Source organism: Medicago truncatula, chromosome 1 (genome assembly GCF_003473485.1).
Source record: "Medicago truncatula cultivar Jemalong A17 chromosome 1, MtrunA17r5.0-ANR, whole genome shotgun sequence".
Taxonomy (NCBI): domain Eukaryota; kingdom Viridiplantae; phylum Streptophyta; class Magnoliopsida; order Fabales; family Fabaceae; genus Medicago; species Medicago truncatula.
The window spans coordinates 45,641,094-45,657,106 of NC_053042.1; the positions used below are offsets into that span (position 1 = coordinate 45,641,094).

Sequence of the window (16,013 nt, forward strand, 5' to 3'; positions counted from 1 at the left end):
AATTTGCTATCCTTACTAAGTACAGAATAGTGAAATCAACATTAGTGAAGGCCTTGTTAAAAACTATAGATGATGAACTGATCATGCAGATCCCATTACAGATATTTGTAATGGCAATGAGGTGAAATGGAGACTGATAATATTAAGTAGAAGCTGTATGGAAATGTTTCCTTTGCTGTTAATTATATGAATCCTAGACCCCACATTATGTCTGTATTTAGTTATGTCTGCTGTTTGAAGGTGACAAGGAAAGATAGTGCTAGATAATTGGGTTGATTCAGAAAATATGAAGCAGAATACCATAGAATTTATTTTACTACAATAGGATATTCCTGTAGTTGTAAACTATTAAACTGCTTAAATTACTTTTATACAAGATGGCCTTATCAGCTATCACCCTTGATCAATTGAGAGAAGGAAGAAAAAGAGTTGTCCAGGTTCTCATTCCTAACTAAACATATAATCACATATTTCCTATAATTTGCAATAAAACATAAATAACGTATATATTTTTGCTGTGTTTTTGTATTTCACTATCGATTGGACAATCATAATCAACACGGCATTTCAATAAACCAAAGGTTCAAACCAATTATGTGTGGTATATTATCATGGAACCATGTCTTTATTAGATACCTGACACAGACACAACATCCAAATGTGCGATCCTTCCTTTTCAGATATGATGAGCATAGAAATTCCATCTGCATATGTTGTGTCAATTGCAAGTTGTAACTGTACTTTCCTCACTCATATGCCACAGGTTCAATACAAAAAATATTCCTTTGTCATACAGTGATGTTGTCTTCTGTTGCTGATAATATTTATAATCTTTTTTAAGATGGCTACTATCAAATGATAATGACTAGCTTTCATTCTCCTTACAAAAATTAATTAATTTTTGTATTGAAGTCCTTGTGAATATTACATAAATAAATAAGATAGTGTTAGATAAATAAGATTCAATAGAATGATCTTGAATAAGAATCTTAACAAGGTCGTTGTAGTATAGTGGTAAGTATTCCCGCCTGTCACGCGGGTGACCCGGGTTCAATCCCCGGCAGCGGCGTCTTTTTTCTTTCTCCGATGCGGTACATTTTCTTTAATGGGGTGTTAGGGTAGTGATTGTGGATTTGGGTCTTTGCCCTGATCTGCTTCAAATTTTACGCAAATCATGACTTTCCAAAAATTTCAGTTTAAAGCGATCATTCTCGATAAAACTAGCACTAAACTGTGTTACTCAGCAACAAGGCGCAGCATATTTTTTATTTTATTTTTACTAAAGATGCAGCATAATTTTATTTTCTCTGAAGATAAGGTTAGGTGCAGTGCGTAATTCCCCTCCAATGAATTATGTTAATTGTTTTTTATTATTTATTCGAATTACTTTGATTAACTTAATGGAACCTAACTTTGTCCCTGCAGCATATCTTCTTATGTGTGATTTAGCTTGGATTGGTTTTTCATCTGACTAGTTTCTTTCTCGATCCAAAGGTATAGCCAACTCACTTCAAATTATTTCCCTTGCATGTTGTCATTCATTAAAGCTTTTCATTTTTTTTTTTATTTATGCTTGAGTTTTCACTGAAAGAGGATATTAAGATAGACTTTGTTAAGATTTGCACATATAATGTGTATAGTTGCAAACATAGCATATTCAAGGGATCGGCATTCCCTGTAGTGGGGGAATCCTGCTTTTGATAGAAATGAATTCTCTGCAGTCTAATATTGATTGCATGAAGATCTCAGTCATCCAATTTTAATTAATGGTATGCAATGTTTTTGATTTATTTGCTCAGCTTTTAATCTGAACCGTTCTATTTCAATCAAACAGCCTCCAGTGCTCTGAATACTGCCGGATTTCTTGACAGTAGAGAATCCGGGTCCACTTTTGACGCAGTCGAGCATTATGGAGCGTTCAATCAAGATTAGACCGCCCAAATTTCAATCAGACATTTTAACTGTAATTATCTCTCAATTACATCACATAATCTATTTTCTCTTGTTTTTCCTCTTTCTGTTTCTCTCTTAATTGTGTGATGCAGTCACAAATAAGGTTAGGGTGATTAATACAGTATTTGTGAAGTAGGAAAAAAAAATCAGTAACATGAAGAAATAATTAGTCATGTTTGGCGAAATTTTTTGTTTTTTATTGCTATCCTTAGTTCCTTTCTAAGTATAGAACAGTGAAAAGAACATCAGTGGAGGCCTTGTTAAAAAGTAAAAACTATAGATGAAGAACTAGCTGCACATAATATTTGTCATCCTATTGTTCCTTTTGTATGGTGAGGAAGGTGCTATAGCTAGCTATGAGGTGATATGGGGATTGTTCATATTAAGAAACAGTATGATTTATTTTGGTAAGTTTAAGTAGAAGCTGAACTGAAGTGTTTCCTAGATCAGGATGATGGCCAGATACTGGTTTAACAATTTTATGCTCTTTAAGGTGACAAGGAAAGATACTGTCACACAATTGGATACTGTTAGATAATTGGGTTCATTCAGAAAATATGAAGCAGAGAACAATATCTAAATTATTTGATCACAATAGGCTATTCATGTAGTTGTAATTGGCTTTAAACCATTAAACTCATTAAGTTACTTGTTATAGAAGATGACCTTATCACCCTTGATCAATTGAAAGAAGGAATAAAAGAGTTTTCAGGTTCTCATTCCTAACCATACATATAATCACACATTTCCTATAATTTCCAATAGAACAATAATAACATATATGTTTTGTTTGTATTTCAATATCAATATCTTAGGATACATTGGAGTTGTATCTCAATTCGATACAAAATTGAATCCAATTGATACGAATCTTGAATCTTTATCGGTCCTATTGAATCATAACCTAAACATAGTACACAAACCCACTTTTTATAGTCGATCACTGTACTATTTATGACTTGAATCTTTAATTATTTTGAGATTTTGCTATATGGTATAAGACTATAACAAATTATATTTTTGCTATTTCACCTTTTTCTTACTTAAAGATGTCATATTTTTATTGATATCGTATATCTTCCAAATTCACAATTTGAATCTCTGTTTGATAACCATGATCAACATAGTGTTCTAATAAACCAAAGGTACATACCAATTATGTCTTATATATTCATGGAACCCCTAACTTTATTAGATACCTGACACAACATCCAAATGTAGTCCCTAGATATTTAACTACGTGTGTGATCCTTCCTTTTCAGATACGATGATGTACCAGAGTTGTATATCATGAGCGTACAAACTCCATCTGCATAAGCTGTGTCAATTGCAAGTTGCAACTGCACTTTCCTCAGTCCTATGGCTATGGCCCAGGTTCAACATTTCTCATAACTAGCCACGGTTCACTAGAATCTAGATATATAACTTCTTTTGTTAATCAATACAAAAAATATTCCTTTCTCATACAGTGATGTTGTCCTCTGTTGCTGATAATGTTTATAATCTCAACAAATTGAATATCTTTGTTTCTTGAGATGGCTATTATCAAATAATAATGAGTAGCTTTCATTCTCCTTACACTAATTAATTTGTTCATATATTACGTAAATAAAAGTATAGGCCATCTCAATGACAAGAAGACATGATATAAAAGTCTTGGCCAAAAGAATTGATTAATATTTTAACTTAGTTATCTTAATTAATGAATTTGTCAATAAATAAGATTCAATACAATGATCTTGAATTGAAATGTCAACAAGGTCGTTGTAGTATAGTGGTAAGTATTCCCGCCTGTCACCCGGGTGACCCAGGTTTGATCCCCGGCAGCGGCGTTTCTTTTTTTTACATTTTTTTCGTATTTGTTTACTTTTGAACCAAGGTTATTGTCTAAGAAATGAGCTCCTCAACAACTTAAAACAACCTTTTGGTGAACATATGGATCTTCATAGCAAATTGAAGATTGTAAAGGATTACAATATACGTGAGAATTTTGTCTGCATTAAAATTAAATTACCTTGATGATAGAGAATACTGTTAAATGACTACAACATACGTAAGAATCTGTGATAATAGATAATACTGTTAAATGACTGCCATATACGTAAGAATTTTGATAATAAAGAGAATACTGTTTAATGTGCTGAAAAGATAAGAAAAAGCCTTGAGTCTGATGGAGATGTAACTGGAATCTTTTGACCGCACGTGTAAATCTCCTTTATGAAAGATATGTTATGAGAAGGTGTGTTGAATGATCGAAATCTTGACAATAACATGACATTATCTTAGTATGACACTCTTTTTTGTTTATTGTTTTTTCTTGACAGCTGTGATCCCTATAGAGCATGAAAAGACATTGTAACTTCTTACTTTGATTTTTGTATTTCATTTGATTGAGTGAAAGACATTGTAACTACATGAGAAATAAGATCCTACTCCGGATCTTCGGAAGTTTTGAGTAATTTCATGACCATGAGTGAGGAATGTAGACAAATTATTTGTGGCCAAGTATTGATTAGATTACCTAATTTATATTTTTCTGAATGGTTAAGGTTACTCAATGCTATTGCTAACTACTAGATTTGAGGCAATAATTATTCATAAATGACCAACATAAAATTGTTGTCAATGGTCACTTCGATTCTTATGATCTTATCTGTTTTAGTACCATATAGAAAGTTTTGATAATACTAATTTTTCCTGTTTAAATTTTGCACCACGTTAAATGTATTGATATTCTACCTCTCTAAAATATTAACATTATGTTTAAGAATGTCATATTTTTCTTGATAAACAAGTGAAAAAAATGGTTGAAAAAAGAGGTGTGTATATGTCATTTATAAGAATCCGCACGAATTAGCTGTGGGTGGAATTCCAAAGTTGCATATGTATTGTTATATATGTAGTACCTGTGGGGACCTTAGGCAATTGTTAACAACAGTGACTAGAGCTGTCAATGCTTCATAACCAGCTATGAATCATGCATGCTGTCTAAGTAGTAGTAAATTTGCAGCTACCAATAAATATTTGAAATGCTAGTACTGTGTTCGTACATAAGGGAAGCTGAATTCATTACTTAACTAGCAAGCTACAGTGTGAATTGTTGCATTCAATACAAGAAACTTCCTGTTAATAAAATTACATTCACATTTGTTATCTGCTGTGCCAAAACTGCTAAAATCCTTCACAAATGTTGGATATTTTATTTGAATATTTCTAATGCTCTTATGTATGAGCATTTGGAATGAGAGATGAGAGTGAATGAATATTTGCTGAGTTTGTTCACTAAGAAACAAGCATCAAGAAGAGGAATGGAGACGCAGAGGATATACGGTTCGCTAGTTGGGTGGGTGGAAGAGTTAAAGAGCTGAATGATAGAAAGATCTGAGTGGTATATCCCCACACACTGTGTAACATTAACATAATAACATTTTGTCATACTTAAAAGAAAGAAAAAAAAACGGAATGGAGGAGATGCAGGTGCATGTGGCTCAAAGGCCACTAGTAGTAATAACCAATGTTCTTAAATTATGACCGAATCAACCGGGTTAACCATTTGAACTAGAAACCGGTCAGTTTATCGGTTGATTCGATCTTGTTTGAAGCTTAATCTAATTGAATTGAGGTTGCTTATATATATTTTTATTAATCATTTGGTTCAATCGCAGTTGAACCCGTTTGGTTGAATTATGATTTGAAGATCTCGTCGATTCAGTATTTAGAACATCACATACAACATTAAAATGACAGAATTGCAAACTATACACTCTTTCACTCTCTTTTTTAAATACTTATGACTATGTTATTGCTCATTAGTTGAAATTTATACTGTTGTCACAATTTAAAAAATGGATAGTGTATAAATCAATGGAACTAAAATAGAATTTAGCTACTACTAACTAATAGAATGAATAGTTTATATGGTTGATTATACCGCAGGCAATGGTGTTGTGAATCACGAAAACTTCACGTGCAATTCTGACTTACTTGTTTACTACAACCGACCAATTTTTTTATGAATTTCAAAATATACTACCAAACGTTGGACCACTTTGAATATAGAGCATTTCAGACATTAATGTTATTGTTACCAGCTCTGTCTCTAATGTTTTTACTCCCCACACTTTCATTTTGTCTCACTCTTTCAATTATAAACAAAGTGCACCGATAGCTCAAATGCATAAGTTAATTAAGTGATTCTCCCTTGAATTTTACTACTAATGTTGTGTAGAGACAATTGCTTAAGTTAACTACATGTCAGAGTAATAAAAGACTGAAAAAGTTACAGCATGCTTAACTCAAAAAAGAATGAACTACATTGAAGCTATAAAATTGGGAAAAAATTACTGTCATGTCACTCATACTTTACTAAAATTACATAGACTTTTTCTACATAGAAATCTGCTATTAAGCAAAGGAAAATTGCAATATGACATGAAGAAGAATTTAGTGTCAAATATTATGTAGCATCAACTCTCCTGATCAAAAGTGTGTTCGGTGTCTGACATGTGCTGATGTCAAATGCGACACATGTGATTACACTCAATTAATTCAATTTCTTAAATTTTTACCGTTGTTGATGTATCAAGGTCAGTATGGTGTTCGGTGTTCGTATCTATGTTAGTGCTTCATAGATCTAGTGAAAAAGATTGGAAAAAAAAATCTAGACAAGAAAGAATTAAAAACAATAAGATTGTCATTAGAACAAGCCGTTGAAAGAAAAGGTTGCATGAGGTAAATCAAGTGGGTGATCAACTCGTGCAATTCATGATTAATTTAATTAATCACTTAATTAGTTAACTGTGTTTTTATCACTTTTATATTTAATATTAAGTCTCATGTCCCTTCATATGGAATCTCAAGTCAAAAGCTTGAAACTTACGTCCTTGCCTACTTTTCTTAGGTTTCTATGATCTTGCAGAAGAAATTTTAAAAAATGAATAAATTCTCACTTTTGATTCATTACATTAGCAATATGCTTTCTGGCTGATGCAAAAGCCACTTTACCTTATTTTTATAGAACTTTTGGGGCAAGAGATTCTAACTAGTACTATTTATTTATTTAGATTTTCTATATTTTTCCTTATAGTATTTTTGGATATAACAAAAGACAATGTGAAGGGGCGGAAAATTTTGGCCTATGATAATGTGTTTGAGAATATTGTGATCAAAGTCTTAGCCCATGCACAAATATACTGCTTCCATATTCTTGCAGTCTGTTCCAAAGCTGTCAGAATCCTGTAACGTATTCTTATATTCGGATTGTTTTTGATATTCATTATGCAGCTTTTGCATAGAGGGTTTGAACTAATTAATCTTAACAAAATCTTACAGCTAATAGTTCCAAAGACACCCCAAATAATTCAAATAGTGTATGTAATTTTAAATCAAAGAAGATGGGATCATCATAGGACATACATTAATGTATGTAAATTGAACGATTTGTGTGATTTTGAAGAAAATTTAGATCCATGATTAAGGTTAAGTACACCAAATTATGTTCCTTGACCGAGAGGAGCACCAAGAGGACTTGCAATAATTTCTGAATTTTGTACAGCTTAACAAGCACAATTAATTTGAGAATTGCTCTATGTGTCTCTTGGACCCCTCAAAATCTATTGAAAGTTAGGACAGTTGATTTATTTTTTTTATCTTTCATCGGAACGTAACTTCTTATCGATTTATTTTAGAAATCGAGCAATCTATGGAGCGCACAAAACAATTCTAGATCAATTTTTACCATGAAATGCAAACCTTGATGATGATAACTGGGCCCAAATTATGCATACCTTTTTTCTAGAGTCAAGATAATAATAATAAGTTAGACTACACCATTAATGTCTAAAACCATTCAAATGTTGTAGTTATGAAATCTTGCGTAGGATTCAACATAACCAAACCCCTATCCATTAGTCATGTCCCTCACATTATGTGGATCCAACGAAATATAGAGAAAAACAACAAAATAAGAAGCATTATAGCAAAAAGAGAAAAGACTTTTGTCCTCACGGACAACCAAAAACTCATCCATCATGCACAATTTAAGGGCATCTTATGAATTTAGAAGTAGCAAAAAAAAAAATGGCACCATTACCACGGACCCATTTATTATGCTAGTGGTGGGTAGTGCCTATACATAGCATTAGGATTAGGATGATAGAGTGTGACAATAGCACATTGTAAGAAAGAGATGCATTGTTGAATTGGTTTGGTTTGTTTTTTTGTATGAATCCCCGTTTATTTGGGTATGGTATGGATTCCAAATGGTAAGGTGGGGTCCATTTGATGTTTGTCTGGTGGTTTTGGAGGCATTGCACGCCCTTTCATACCCCATCGGTGCCTCTTTACTAAGACCAACGTGGGTTGGGACCATTACTTCAAGTTCTATAAGAACCCATCACAAACCACAATTCTAAAATCAAGTCTTTCATACACAACTCAACTACCTTTTCATTTCCTAAGAGTTTGAACATTAGTTGACTCTAAAAAATGAAGATGGGTGCTATTGGAGGCTCTAAAAGAAGGCTATCATCATCATCTAGTAGAGGACTTGGAGGAGTCCTTAAGGAGCAAAGGGCTAGGCTATACATAATAAGAAGGTGTGTGGTCATGCTTCTATGTTGGCATGAGTAATTGAAAGTACACATGTGTTTGGTAAACACTAAAATCGCGGCGAAAAATCACAGTGGATCAGAAGCTACACATTGGAACTTCTAAAATTCGCATTGAGAGTGCTTTGAACTCGTGGTAGCAGTGTCCACCGTTCAACCAAACACATGCTAAGTAGTTAGTTAAGTTGAGATCTTTTTAAGACTTAGAAGTTCCAAGCTTGGTTCCATGAAAATAGAACAAGATTGGTTCTTTCTATTTTTTTTCTTTAGCTTCTTCCTTTGATTCATGGTGGGGTGTAAATAGCTGACGGCTTGGATATTATGGGAGAGTGTAACATTTTTTTTTTCACGGGTAGCTAGCCTTTATGTACATCCGAATATCAATGAATTATATCAATCAATGATTAACGAACGATATCAATTTTGTCTCAAAGTCCATTTTGCTCTTGATATTCTCTGCTTCAATTTCTCCTTTCATTTTTTTTGCTGAATATTCTTGAATCTTGATTAATGCTTCTGCATGTTCAGAAGCATTGAAAGAATCTTCTGACTTGGTGGGTTTTCTTAGATTTTGTGAATATTCAACACAAAGAAGAGAAACACCAATTCAGATTTTACATATCATAGAAATGGTTTATTCATGTTTTACAAGGCTAAGTTGTAATCCTTATTTCTCATTAAAAAAAAAACAGTTCTAATCCGTTAAAATTAGTCTACAAAGAAGTTTTTGTTTTGCCTTAACAGATTCCTTAATGTATTACAAATTAATAAAAATCTATATACTTTTTGTTTATTTCTTTGTAATATAAGAATGTCAGAATATTGCAAAATAGTTAAGAGAAAAAAATGTTGGCTAATAATACCTGACAAAACGGAAACAAGAGGATTTAAATAAATTATACTATTAAGGAAAGCTTAAACAGCAAAACACTGTATATTAAGATTTTTCTTGAAACACTGTTTATCAAGATTAAGTTAACTAAAACTGGTATCCATAATTAGTCACATGATGTAGGCCCGTTAATCATTTGAAGTGAAGATTTTGTTGATGACTCTAAAATTGGAATTGCCAGCACAGCAGTAACATTTTATGTGGTTTATGGAATCTACCTTTTTTACCCAAAAACAGGAAGTACCTATGAGGTGTTTGCAGCTTTAAGGTAAGAGCAAGACTATTTTACAAAGAGAAATAATATTTGTATTTATACAAGTGATTTTTGTTTTAATTTTCATGTCAATATATACATATTTTTTTTAAATATATGATTGTTTCATAAGTTGTGACAGAAATAATTGTTTAAATATCACATCTTATTTTACAAATACATTTGGTTAACAATCAAGAAATATATTTAAGAGAATAATTTATATGTATAATTTAAATGGTTTATACACGCATTCAATTAAATCATAAGATATCTACCTTTCCTATGTTTGTTTCTAAAACATCTCCATAACGTCGGCCATAGTTTTTTGATCTAGAATCACCTCATCTGCATCTTTTTGAACCCTTTTTTTACTTAAATAAGTGATTTTTCACATATATCAAGTTTTTTCTTGTGTTTTTTTTTTGTGATTTCAACGTCTGAATGCGGCGTTGTGTTGTTCATCGTCTTGTGCAGCGTTGTTTGATTTCGGATCTTGTTGTGGTGTTCGTTTCGTTCATATTGAAAGATCAGTTTCAGTCAATCAAATATTTAATCAATGATTTGGACGTCAACGTTGCTAATCCGGAAGAACGAGTATTCTGGTGATTTAGATTTTATCATTTTATTTGTAGCAATTTTGTCATGCATTTTGTTGTTGTATGCTATTAACTTGCATGTTGTGAGTTGTTAAAAAAATAGATGTTGTGAGTTTGTTCGCATATTCATCCTTTAAATTTTTAGTGATTTTGATCATGTTATTGTATCTGATATTTTCTATCAATTTGAATAAATAAATATCGCTTTCTTTTTATCAAAAAAAAATCTCCATAAAATTTATGTGGTGTGATTTTGTTGAATTTATATTTAAAAAGTTTTACATTATAAATGTATAAATTAAATGTTGTCCTTAGCAAAAAAAAAATGCAGTTTTGATTGCCCTATTTTAATAAAACCGTAATTTTGGTCTCTTATTTTTAACTATGAAATTTTTTTAATCTCCAATTTTTTTTACCAACTTATGATTTTGAACCTTTAATTTGATGGTGTTGTAATATAATAGTGACCTGAAATGAAAAGGAAACAAAGGACTAATTGCGGAAAGTTTTTTTTTTGACCAAAATTGCGGAAAGTCTTAAAGAACGGGTGTTGTTAAATTTAGTGGGGAGCAAGCTTGTAACACCACCAACACGTCATAAAATTATATAGTCAAAATCATGGATTGAAAAAATAATCAAAATGTAGGAAAAATATTGCTCAATAAGAAATATAGGATCATTTTACCCAAAAAAAAAAAAAAAAGTATATAGGATCAAAATTGTAGCTTTACTAAAATAGAGGTGCATATAAGGGTAAATATCAATGTATAGAAATAAATACTTAAATATAAGATACGGATCCTAACTCATTGTATTCCTCTTAAACTATGATAGTTAGATACTGTTGTTGGGAGACATGAATTGTGCTCTCAACTAAATATAACTAGGACAAAGACACTAGAGGATGGAAGGTTGAGATGGATCTAGTTGTTTTCAAATATTGGTGTGTGATTGGATCCTCTTGTCTTCAACCTAACAACATCAATCAAATACTTTAAATCTTATATTGGGAATATTTAATTTTTATTCAAGTTTTAAATCAAGTTATTATGAGAAAATAAGTGCTTCAAACACGCATATACCGCACTTTCAGCTCGATAAAAACAACAAAAATGAGTGAGTTAATAGTCAAATCTGTCTCTGTGTGGGCCTTACTGAATTATTGGCTCTCAGCCCACTTTCACATGTGCCACGTATCCAGCTCAATGACCCAAATTAACACACAAAAACAAATTAGTACTTAGAAAATACTAAACCTCAAAAAAAAAATACTTATATCGGGATTAGTAATTAATACTTTAATATATAAAATGTGTTGAATCTAAATTATCAAAGTTTATATATAACAGTGGGTGCTAAACATGATTAGATAGTTTTTTCTTAAAAAAAGAAAGATAATTTAGTTTTCAAAGGGACACAAAATATATTTAATCTTAAAATAAATATTGTTTTATCCTCAAACAAAAAATCTTAAAATAATGATAACTTTGTCAATAAAGTATATTAGGAGAAAAATATGTGTCTCATGTTGTGTGGTTTCTCATGTGTGATATTCAATCCTTTATTTTAGTAATATGTTTCTCATGCATTCTTTGTGATAAAAGTAGATTGAAATGTAAAGCACGGAATTATTCATGATAACTTCACGTTCTTTACGTAACTAACCAAAAGCTTGCAAGTGAATATTCCATGGTTGTTATAAAAAGAAATTTTATTTTTAGCAAAGAAAAAGAGCTTTAAAAGGTTATTTTTGATAAAATTTGGATTTAGAAATTTTTTGGTCTTTATATTTTCGTCCGCTCTCAAAATTGATTTTCCTATTTTATAATTATTTAGTTTTAATCTCTCGATCATGTCTTTTGATTCTAAAATTGTGATAGAGGATGTTTTAAACGACATTGCATATAATATAATGTTGTTGAATGATCAACACATATGAGATTACAAGAAACTTTATTAATTAAAAGCTTCATGTTCATCTTCAAAAATTATAAATTCTTATAATTTAATTAAGGGTCGTGCTAACATATGTCTATTAGGCAAATAAACAATAATAACAAATTTTCTATTTAAAAAAACTTTTCTTTACAATTTTAAAAGGTTGACTATACAAGTTCTAAAATATTTTTATTATATTTGATTATTTAACATTGCTCCTTCCACACTAGTTGGTGTTTTTCATTAATTAATAGCATGTAAATAATTATTTCAACCGAATGAGTAACAATCATTATATTATATTATATTATATGTTAGGTCATTTAAAACATATTGTATCACATTTTTTTAATTTATATATCTAACATATAGACCACAACTAAATGATTATATTGGTTTAAGAATTTGAAGTATGTTTAATCATAATGTTTCATGTTGGATGGTTTTAATGTCAAATTAAGTGAATTAGTTTAGTTTCTTTGAAGAAAAAAAATTAAAATAATAATTAAATTACAATATCATATCTATCAATATAATAAATAAAAAAATGAGGATATTATCGAACTAAGGTGAGTCAAGAATGAATAGTGTGTTTGTGGAGAAAGATACATAAGGAAGGAGAGTTGTTTGGTTTGGTCAAATTGCAGCCTTATGGTACCCACGTGCGCCTCCCTTATCTAAAACCCCACCACGTACTTTTGATTCTTTTTTAGTCACAGCATGTCCCCTCTTGTCTTGTGGTCCATTTCTATCTATTTTTGATACATCCCCTCACCTCTTTAATAATACCATAACCATAATGTTGCACACATTTTCTCAATCTATTTATTTTATTTTTTATATAAATATATCATATTTAAACTTTATCTTATAATTTTGTGAAGAAAATTATAGAGTAATTTTATGTGTTTTATACTTCTTCTGTCCAACAATAATAGTACTAGCATTATTAAAAGAAGTATAATAAATGAAAGATAGATAATTGCAATTTTACTAAATAATCACTATTGCGTCGGTCAAAGATAAATAAAGTAGACAAAAGATTGATCCATTCAAAAATTATATTCAAATTCTCTAGAATGATTCTCATTAACAACTTAAACTCATTTACTTAATTAATCATTGTTGTGTTCTTGTTAGGTTTAATAGCAATTTTTGCCCCCTAATTTTCACAAAGTTGCGATTTTGGCCCCATAAGAAAACAACTACAAAACCGCCTCATAAGTTTTGCAACTGTAGCAGTTTTGGCCCCCTCAAGACCAAATTTTGGTAAAAAAAAAAACATGTGGCACCTCACTTAGGGTGTCACGTCAGCGTAGACCGAGTCAAAATTGGCCTTGGAGGCCAAAACTGCCACAGATGCAAAGCTTAGGGGTGGTTTTGTAGTTTTTTTTTCTTAGGGGTCAAAATTACAACTTTGGGAAAATTAGGGGGTTAAAATTGCACTCGTTAACATTTCTCTTATTATAAAGGAGTTCTTCTATGATGTCGTCTAAAAAAACGGATTTAGGCAAGTCACTTTTGAGAAAAACATTTAAAATCATTTCTTTTTAAAAAGTTTTTTGAAAGAAAACTAAGAATGAATTGTCCCCGTGAGCATAACTAAGTTGGTAGAGACATGCATTATTATATACAAGGGCCGAGTTCGAACCACAGACACCCCACTTATTCACATTGAAAAAGGCGAATTCTAGCCACTACGCTACTTGACAAAAAAAAAGAATGAATTAAAATAACACTAACTATATTTTTTTCACTTAAATTCACTTTTAATTTTATTTAATATTAAATAAAAAAATCTTTGGAAACTTTCCTATTTGATAAAATAGTATATAAGGTGTCCTCGTGAGATTAACTCAGTTGATAGGGACAATTCATAATATATACAACGGTCGGGGTTCGAACCCTAGACACCCTACTTCTCCACATTTAAAATGTGTGAGCTCCACTAGGTTACTTGACAAAAAAAAAATATTTAAGGTGTTAAATTCAAAACTTTAATTTATTTTTATTTATTTAACCACATTATGCACCCTAAATTCAAAAAAAAAAATGTTGAAAATAATTGTATGAGCAATAATAAAGATAGTTAGTGTTATTTTATTTCATTCCTATTGATTTTCTTTTGAGAAATTTTAAAAATATAATATTTAAATGGATTTTTATTTCATTTTCTTAACCAGTGATTTTAAAACCGACAAATATGCAACAACATGCTATAAATACAAAATAAAATAAAAAATACGAGCATGTTTGAAACACTTCCCAAAAACTCTTTTTTAGTTTTTAAAAACTTGAAAATTAAAAAAAAAAATGCTAAACTATTTTTAAAATTACAGTTTTGGAAACTGTTTTGAATTTTTTAGTTTTGGGTACTAAAACTAAAACATATAAAAAGATAAATATTGTGAGAAGAAGACTTGTATATTTCAAAAAATGAAAACAAAAACTATTTCAAACAGGCTCTAACTTTTAGATTTTTGGTGGTGATGTGCGTAAAAAAACTTACGAGTGATCTATTAATATTAATTGGAAGATGAAGAAAAAAATTATAATTATATTACAAATTTAAAATTTAACTATTATTTGGGACATTTTGTTGAAAATTTTACAGTTATTTTTGTTAAAACACTCACTCTTAAGAGAGATGAGAAAGTTCTCCTGTGAGATGAGAATGTTTACTTTTCTACTCAATCTTATTAATTGCATGGCACATATATACAGATCATGGTAACTGTCGTTGCAATTGTTTGAAAGTAACTTTTAGCAACTATAACAAAAATAGAAATACATTTTCAACACATTTCCTTAATTGAATTTCTCCACTAATAAGACTTCACTTAAGAATGGTCGAATCTCTTTGAATTTTTCTATCTTTAAAGGATTTGTCATGAGTCAACCAATTGATCCCGTTTACCCGTAAAACATAAACTTAATTCTTCCTTTGGTAACTTGGTCACTAAGAAATTGATATTTGGTCTCAACATACTTGCTTATTCCATGAGCTATATGATTCTTTATCAAGTGATATGTTGTCCAGCTTCATTGCATCTCTTGGTCTTGGCTGCATTTCATTCAACAATGATTGCAGCGGTAAGAGATTGGTGCTCTAAAGATCATAAACAAACGAATAAATTAGCACACCAAATTAAATTAGATGCTACATTCCTTTGAGATATCTTAGAATCCTCTTGGCAAGGACTTTCAATAAATCTACTTACCAATCGAATTTTAGCTTCCAATGGTGTCTCTACAACATTGCATTTGAATGTGTTTGAACATTTTCAACACTCCATTTATATAATTTAGGTTTTTTCTAGATTACCTTTGAAAAATGGTGGGTAATTTACCCATCAACCAATGAAAATGAGAAATTTGTTGGTGGGGTCAAGATTGTTCATGGATACCACTTAAAAATGTGCTTATGTGGTTAATGTGTATTGGTTGGGGTAAATTACCCACCATTCTTCCATGGGTACCCTAGTTATCACCTATAATTTAATTGTTTCCAAACTCGCAAACAAAACCTTAAAATTTACAATTGCAATCACTAAATTAATTGTCTCAATTTTAACTACCGGAGCAAACACTTCAATTTAGTTTGGACAAACCCTTTGTAAGTTGCCACTGGACAATAATTTGATGCATATTTGGTGTCAACTTAGTCAATTTCCAAGTTTGATTTTTCAGTTACTATAACATCTCTTCCATTCACCACTTTTTCTTTGAATGGGATCATACAGTCTATAGACACATGATGTGACATGATA

General features: G+C 30.8%; 1 protein-coding gene, 1 long non-coding RNA gene and 1 other non-coding gene across 4 annotated transcripts; all 3 read left to right on the top strand.

The window, feature by feature from the left end:
- The first annotated feature begins 455 nt into the window (after positions 1–455).
- On the top strand, positions 456–3,531 carry LOC112422198 (uncharacterized). Of its 2 annotated transcripts, XR_003012508.2 has the most exons (4): positions 456–1,318; positions 1,426–1,494; positions 1,835–1,963; positions 3,216–3,531. It is a non-coding gene; the product is annotated as an uncharacterized lncRNA (long non-coding RNA). The 2 variants fall into 2 exon arrangements; XR_005643850.1 differs by having other exon boundaries at positions 463–1,494.
- On the top strand, positions 998–1,069 carry TRNAD-GUC (transfer RNA aspartic acid (anticodon GUC)). Its single transcript has one exon. It is a non-coding gene; the product is annotated as a tRNA-Asp (tRNA).
- A 4,766-nt stretch (positions 3,532–8,297) lies between the features above and the next one.
- Positions 8,298–8,729, top strand: LOC11419615 (uncharacterized). Its single transcript, XM_024785064.2, has one exon. It carries the CDS (start codon positions 8,440–8,442, stop codon positions 8,581–8,583), a length of 144 nt encoding a protein of 47 aa, XP_024640832.1. The 5' UTR covers positions 8,298–8,439; the 3' UTR covers positions 8,584–8,729.
- Positions 8,730–16,013: the final 7,284 nt, after the last annotated feature.